Below are 7,981 nucleotides of genomic sequence, written 5' to 3'. Positions count from 1 at the left end.
ACTTGTTTGTTTACTTCTTTGGTTTTTACTAGAATATGCAGTAATGAGGGGAGCAGGAGGTCCCATATGTTTCGGGGAACTCTGAGGTGTCCCATACTGCTCCCACCTCACCTGTTCCTCCCAGTACATTAGTTCCTTCCTTGTCTGCTTTGGCTGCTGATCATTTTGGGGTTGCTTTCTGCCTGATTTCTCTCTACTTTTTCTTATCTTGAAGTACCAGAAATGTTCTATTAGAAGTCTTTTAGATAAAAGCTATTGCATGGTAGGCAGCTTTAAGCTGGGGAATAAACAAGTGTCATAAATTACTAAAAGCTGAAGATGCCATGCTAGGCTGTTTTCCCTATACAAGAAACTCCATCATTATTATTTTATTAACTTTTATAACTTGTAATAAAGTGAAAACTGAAAGCCAGATATTCATTCTAAGCCATCTTGAGCCCTCATCTCTTTTCCTGGCATTTTTAATGTAATTTGTCTTGATTCATTTCCTTCGTTCTTTCCTTCTTTCCTTCCTTCTTTCTTTCTTTCTTTTATAACATTTCTATCTGTAGAACAGTTATCCTTTTAAACATTTTTTTGGCATCTACTAGTGGTACAATATGTCTTCTCTTTCAACATAATAAATCATTGTTTTTCTCTCAGTACTACACATCATTAGTAAACAGGACTGAAGACCTGGGAATTACCCTACTAATTTCACCAGATTCAGATCTGGCTTTGAATTATTTCTCCCTGAGCTGCAGAAAGCCCTGTTGGGGTCACTTCCTCGGTGAAGTCTGAACTGTCACAAACATTCCAGCCAGAGTTTCTATAAAACTCAAGCTTTTTCTATAATGAAATTTAACTGTGCTCTGATTTGGGCATTTGTCTTAATGCTTGTCTCACTCATACTTAAGCTCATTTCTTTTTGGTTGTAATACCCACTTGATGATGCCAGTTAGAGTTCCTTTTTCCTCAGGCTCCAACTCATTGATTTTCCAGAAACGTGACAAGGGAATGTGCTACAGCACTAAGGCTGCTTTCATTGCTTTTCCCACAGTCATGCATGTTGGACAGACAGCTTGGACTACAGCTGTCTGGAAAAGCACTCTAAAACATCTCAATTTGAAAAAAGCAACCATGGGATAACCCTCTAAATGTATCACACAATCACAGAATCATGTAATAGCTGAGGTGGGAGGGAACCTCTGGAGGTCATCTGGTTCAACCCATCTGCTCAAACAGGGACACCTACGGCAAGTTGCCCAGGATAAATGTCCAGGTAGCTTTTGAAGACCTCCAAGGAGAGAGAACCACAACCTCTTTGGGCAACCTGTGCCAGTGCTCCGTCACCTCCACAGGAAAGAAGTGCTTCCTGATGTTTAGACAGACTCCTGTGTTCCAATCTACGCTCATCGCCTCTTGTCCTGGCACTGGGCACCACTGAAAACAGCCTGGCACCATTCTCTTTGCACCTCCCTTCAGGTATTTATAGACCCTGGTAAGATCCCCCTGAGCCCCCTCTTCTCCAGTTTAAACAGTCCCAGCTCTCTCAGCCTCTCCTCATAGGAAAAGTGTTCCAGTTTCTTCATCATCTTGGTGGCCCTACCTTTCTGGTACGTCCAGGTCTCTCTTGTACTGAGGGGCACAGAACTGGACCCAGCACTACAGGTGTGGCCTCACCAACACCTGAGTAGAGCAGACGGATCACCTCTCTTGACCTGCACAGCCCTCTGGTGAGTCAGCCACTTCCCCCAGTTTCGTGTTATCTGCACATTTACTGAGGGTGCACTCCACCACACAGTCCAGATCATTAACGAATATTCTAAACAAGGCTGGATCCAGTATTGACCCCTGGGGTACTCCACTCATTACTGGCCTCCAAGAAGACTTTGTGCCACTGACCACTACCCTGTGAGTCTGGATGTTCAGCCAGTTTTCAATCCACCTCACTGTCTGTTCATCCAGCCCATACTTCAACAGCTTCTCTATGAGAAGCTCACAGGGGACAGCATCAAAGAGTTTACTGACGTCCAGAAGACAGTATCTATGCTGACTACTCCTGATGATTTTCTTTTCCTTCATGTGCCTGGAAGCGGTTTCCAGGATTAGCTGTTCCATCACCTTCCCAGGGATCAAGATAAGGCTGACTGGCCTGTAGTTTCCTCGGTCCTCCTTCTGGCCCTTCTTGAAGGTGGGAGTGACATTTACTTTCCTCCACTCTTTGGGCACTTCTCCCAGTTGACACAATTGAACAAAGATTATGAGGGTGGCCTCACAATCACAGCTGCCAGTTCCTTTAGCACTCGTGGGTGCACCCCATCGGGGCCCATGGATTTATGAATGTCCTTGGTTTGCCCCAAATCAAGGAAGTTTCTTAAATTAATGACTAGCACATGTCAGTATATTTTCCACAGTTTTCTCAAATGTAGTATTACTTGTGTCATAGCTTGTTCTGCGATGTTTCATACCCAGTCATTAGCCTGTTTCCCTCTGCTCAGTGTAGCTAATCTAAAGCTGCCTGCTTTGATGTGGTGATTAGCAGACACAGAACATGCTGAGATGTAAATTCATGCAATTGCGTTGTTACACATAGGCAGTCTTTTGCATTCTCTGGTTAGTGGAGCTTTTTTTTTTTTTTAATTATTATTTTTAAAGTGCTTATCAGCAAGACAGTTTTCACGGAAGAAGGGAAAATATAACTTGTGTTCTGTAACTACTATATCTATTTATCATCTATATCAGTATCTTCCTGATGGCAATTCTTCTTTTTAAGATGAACTTACAGGACTGCAGAGAGAAAAAATAGTTTGTGACCTTCTAGCTTTCAAAAAAGCAAGTACCTTTTCTAACACTATCACACTCCTCACAGTTGTTCTGTTACATTTCTGCTTTCATGTTTGAGGCTTATTTGTGTTTAAGTTAGGAAATGAAAGCGCTAACTAGAAAATGGTTGGGTCACTTTTAGTAACTTACTTGCATAAAAAAATCTCTGTTGACTACAGCACTAGTCATGAGTCTCTTCTTAGATACCCATGCAAATTAACTCAATAACATAATATGACTTAGAAACACAATAGTAACAATGAGAGGTGAAGGGAATCCCAAATCAAAATCCAGTGTATGAGTGCACATTAATTTCAGGAGTTGGTTCCTGATAGTTATCAGATCCAAATACTTTAGCTTTCCTAACTGGAGTCAGGCATTAACTCAGTAATCTGAAGCTCAGTACTTAAGTTTTGGTTGTTTCCAAGAGCTGAAGTTTCGATGCTGCTATTGGAAGCAGAATGTGGATGTAAGAATGTCTCAAGTGATTAATGTGTAATTAATAATAGAGAACAATTGTATACAATTTGCACTTAGCTATTTTAACTTGTATATAATTCCTATCAAACCTGCAGAGCTTGTAAAATAACACTGGCTCTCACAATACATTAGGTGCCTGGAAGCGCTCGCAGGCCCTGAGTAATGGATGTTAATTGATTTTGTTTCTGGATAGATTCCCTTTGGCTAATGGGATCTCAGCCGTGATGTGCATGACTTCAACTCTCCATCGAATAGCATGCAGCAAAGGTAACGCAAGGTGTCAAGCCATATGCTTGCAGGCATTTGCAGCTGAAAGGCAACTCCACATTTTTCCACAGCCTCTTGCCCACAGCAGTGCCTCCCTTCTCTGGAAACCAGAAGGAGCAGCACAGCAGGATGGGGTGGATCTCTGGTGCAGGTGCTTGAACAGAGTTTAATATGGTTGGACTGGCTGGTCTTGGAAGTCTTTTCCAACCTTAACGATTGTATGAGAGAGATGCAGTATGCGGGTTGTTGCTTGCAACAATGCCAACAAAGTCTTTGCTCCTCAGGATCACCGGTTTCTGAAGCGCGTTAGTTTAAACGACGCCGTCCTGCACGCTGACTTCACGGGCACGCCTTGGCGCGTCCTACAACCACCGCACCTGCAGTACAGAGCCCAGAAAGAATTGGTTAGCCAGAAAACCAGTTTCAGGACCCACCAGAAAACCAGAGGACCCACCAGAAGACCAGTTTCAGGTCCCACCACTCCAGTGCCCCCTGAACCACAGCCCGGGGGAAACGAAGGGCTGTGTGCGACAGCGGCGGGGAGGCCGGGGGGGGGGGGCACGGCTGGGCTGAGGGGGGGCTCACGGGCCCGGGGGCACCCCCGTAGGGCCGGGCAGGGCCGGGCACGACAACCGAGGCCCGCCGGCGGGGGGCAGGCCCCGGGAGCCGCCCCCGGTGCCCGGCCCTCCGCCCTCCGCCCACCGCCCGCCCCTGGCGGCCCGGCCCGGCCCTGCCTTCCCCGCCCGCTGCGGCGCGATGTGGCGGCGGCGGTATGTCAGCGCCCGGCAGCTGGACGGCTTCCGCCACTACAAGGTAACGGAGAGAGCCGGGGGCACGGAGGGAGCCGGGCTGCGCCCCCCGCCCCGGCTGCCCCCCGCATCCCGGGGGATGGAGGGGCAGGAGCCGGGAGGGGCTGGCCGGGCGGCGGGGCCAGGCGGCAGCGGAGGCAGAGGGAGTCTCGGGGAGCCTTCCCGAGCCCCTTTTTGCGAAGGAAGGGGGCGAGGGGTGGCTGTAAATCCGTGTTTCTGCACGGCGCCCGGTGCGGGTGGTGCTCGCCCGGTGCCGTGCAGGGGCTCGGTGCGGGAGCGTGCTTGGGCTTTGGGACGTAAATCAGAAAGGCAGATGAAAGCTGACTTGAAACGGGTTGGAATAAACCTCGTGTTTGCAAATAACAGGCCTGCAGGAGTCAAACGTCTCATTAACTGTTTAGATTTACCTGTTAGATTTACCTTACTGGATTTACCTAGGAACTATGTAGATTTACCGACCTCTACCACCACGTTACAGGTGTGTGCGGTGCTACCCGGGTTTGGTTCCCAGGACACAGCCCGTGCCTTGCAGGGGGTCTCAGTGGAGCTGCAGGTGCCCGGGCTGTGCAGTGCCACCCCGCTGACATACCTTCACCCCGTGCCCTGGCACAACCACGGGGGACGTGGGCCATCCCCCGGCCAACCTCGTATTTTAGGCTCAGTTTCCCGAAGCAGCCCCACCTTGCGCTCCCCGTGCTTCTTGCTTCCAGCACGCGCCCTGCCAGCCTTGCCTCTGGCTCCTCGGGGCTCCCACCTTGCCCTGCTCGCTGCAGAGGGAATTATCTGGGAGCAGCCGTGCCTGTGAGAGCCTCCGCAAGGTCACTTAGCAGCAACTGGTTGTGCCAGCAGCTTGTTAAAATGTACTAACCTGTCTGGGCGTCTGCCGTGCCAGGGGGATAAAACACGCTGCAGGCTGCATCTGGCTGCTGGCTCCGAGTTACGCAGGCCCCTGCTTGAACGGTGGAGCCACGCTCTTGACTGAGGTTACCAGAGGAAAAATAACAGGCTATTTTTAGCCTAAACAGACATAATAGTTTCGGGATTAACTCTCCTGAAACATTTTGAGTTTGTAGTACAAATACAAGGAATTTGTGTTACAGTCTTCCTTATCGCTTGAGTAAAAGTAGCTGCAAACACATGCAGATGGAAAGAAGCGTAATACCATTTTCTTTTAAACTTGTAATCGCTGTATACTACTTAAGAATTACAGGGCGAATCATTACCTGTACGCAGAATTGCATATTGCAACACTTTAGTTGAGCGTATTCAAATTACTTTGGTTTCTCAGAAGCTCTGGAAAATATGTTGATAGTTTTCTTAAATCATAGGAATCTGCCAACACACTTGAGAAGTATCAGTTAAACTGTGCTCTGAAACACTAGGGTAAGTACGGGTTTTAGAAAAGTGAGATCAGACAGTGACTTCTTTATTATCTCAGGTGGCTCGGGACTGGGACATCCAGAAATCCACAAACCCAAATGATACAGGCTACACCCAGAGAAACACAACTGCGTGAGGTCAGCGCCGCTGAGCTGGTGGGGTGTCTGCACCACCTTCCTGGTGCTCCAGGTTGCAGGAGGAGGTGGCAAAGCAGGCGATGGCAGCTCTGCCCCCGAGCTGCCCTGCCTGTTCCTGGAGTGCAGCTCACAATGGGTTAAAGCCCTTGGAAAATGCAAGGGGAATGCAGCCAGGAGAGGCAAGGGGAGCTAATCACTGTCACCATCTCCTCTCCACCTCCTCTCCTCTCCCTCCCATGCCCAGGGCTGCTGCCACAACCAGAGCTTTGTTCTCACCCCTCCCAGGCCTGAGACAACCTCTTATTGCCCTCTGGCTGCCATCTCCCCCGTTCTCCCCTTCATCCAGGACCTCATCCTGCTCCTCCACCTTCCCAGCCCTGCTGAGGAGAACGCTCTGCCTTTGATGCTGAGTCAACAGGACTGGCACTAAACTCAGCTTACTGTGCCCAGCACACACCAGTTTCCTCTTTTTGCACCCACCTGGGTATCTCTGTAGCACGTTTCCTGGTGGACCCAGACCTACAGCACAGTGGAGGGTTGCATAGGTTGGCCCTGTGAAGAGGTAGGTAATCCCTGGAAGGATTTATTAGCACATGCTCAATATTGAGCTAAAACACTCTTGCTTCAGACCTGAAGCGTGCCTAGGAAACTAGATGGAGGCATCCGTCTCTCTATTGTGCACTATATTGCAGCATTATATTTGCACTAACATCGGTGGCTCAATATGATCTGCACTTTGCACAATTTCTCCACCAACAGCTGGGAGCCGATCACAACGCAGCTCGAAAGACTGACATGTGTAATCAGTTCCATTTCACAAAGGTAAACCTTGCATGAATAAATTACTTGGTGATTTTCAAAATCTTCACACAGCTGAACTCGTTTCTTTGCCATGAATGCCTCAATTGTACGCCTTAGCCACTTTCTGTCTCCTGCTCGCGGTCGGAGGAGGGTCTTGGCAACAAAACCAGTACAGTTCTTTGCAAAGGGAATGGCAGACCTCATGAATGCAAAGACTTCAGCACCCTTTAGCACCATCAGGTGTGAGCGTATTTTAGCAAGCATTTTAGTTTAGATCAGCAGTATGCGTTTAAGCAAGTTTTTCCTCATTGACAAGCTTTGGTTCACGTCACAGAGCCATCCTGGAGCACACAAAATCAGTTCTCTTTGAATGACCCTAAAGCAGATGTATTAGGAACAAACTGGTACAGTTATGAGCGTTCAGCCCATGGAACTGTGCTGGAACCATTTTGGTGTAAAACCTTCTGAAATCCTTATGACATGAACATAGATCCTCAGTGCCAGCTATTTTACTTGCTATTTCGCTTTATATATGTATACTCCTGTTGGTCTACTCCGTATGTGAGCGAGGACATAGCCGGTCAGAGATTGTTCTGGTTGAAAGTGTGCAGTGAACAGGTGGAGGTGTGACAGTAAGACAGATGCAATCCTAGGTGTTGCTGCTGCAATAACTCTTCCTTGCAGTTGCCTCTGGGGCAGATGGGCACGTACTGATTTCAGGACAATTGCAAGCACAGGAGATTTGCAACTGTAGAGCAGAATAAGCCAATACCCGGACTTTGTGCCGCTGCCTAGCATCTGGTGTGACTTGGCTGAAATGCTGCAAACAACTATAGCTATAGGACTTGGATCGTGTGATTTCTGCTGTTAAATTTGTTACCAACATGTTGCAGTTCTAGAGAAGTACCCATAGAATTTATGAAAATTGCATTTTCTGTCTGTTTGGATTTCTGTTGGAAAGATGCAGTTCTGAGATAGCCACGCAATGAGTACAAATAAAAGCAGAATTTGGTTCTTTATTTTTGTCCTCCTCACTAGAATGGAATATCATAGAATCACAGAATATCCCGAGTTGGAAGTGACCCATAAGGATCATCAAGTCCAACTCCTGGCACCGCACAGGTCTGCCCAAAATTTCAGACCATGTGACTAAGTGCACAGTCCAATCGCTTCTTAAATTCAGACAGGCTTGGTGCAGGGACTACTTCACTGGGGAGCCTGTTCCAGCGTGCGACCACCCTCTCGGTGAAGAACCTCTTCCTGATGTCCAGCCTAAACCTCCCCTGACTCAGCTTGACAGCG

General features: G+C 48.0%; 1 protein-coding gene across 1 annotated transcript in view; it reads left to right on the top strand.

Moving 5' to 3' along the window:
* The first annotated feature begins 4,229 nt into the window (after positions 1–4,229).
* Positions 4,230–7,981, top strand: part of LOC106038406 (ethanolaminephosphotransferase 1-like) — a 56,282-nt gene continuing 52,530 nt past the window's right edge. Inside the window, exon 1 of the mRNA XM_048046557.2 lies at positions 4,230–4,365. Within this exon, the coding sequence (XP_047902514.2) occupies positions 4,309–4,365 (57 nt within the window). The 5' untranslated portion in view covers positions 4,230–4,308. The remainder of the gene's footprint in view (positions 4,366–7,981) is intronic.

The sequence above is a fragment of the Anser cygnoides genome, chromosome 2 (genome assembly GCF_040182565.1).
Source record: "Anser cygnoides isolate HZ-2024a breed goose chromosome 2, Taihu_goose_T2T_genome, whole genome shotgun sequence".
Taxonomy (NCBI): domain Eukaryota; kingdom Metazoa; phylum Chordata; class Aves; order Anseriformes; family Anatidae; genus Anser; species Anser cygnoides.
Note: the sequence above shows the minus strand (reverse complement) of the source record. Positions and strands in the feature narration are given on the sequence as shown.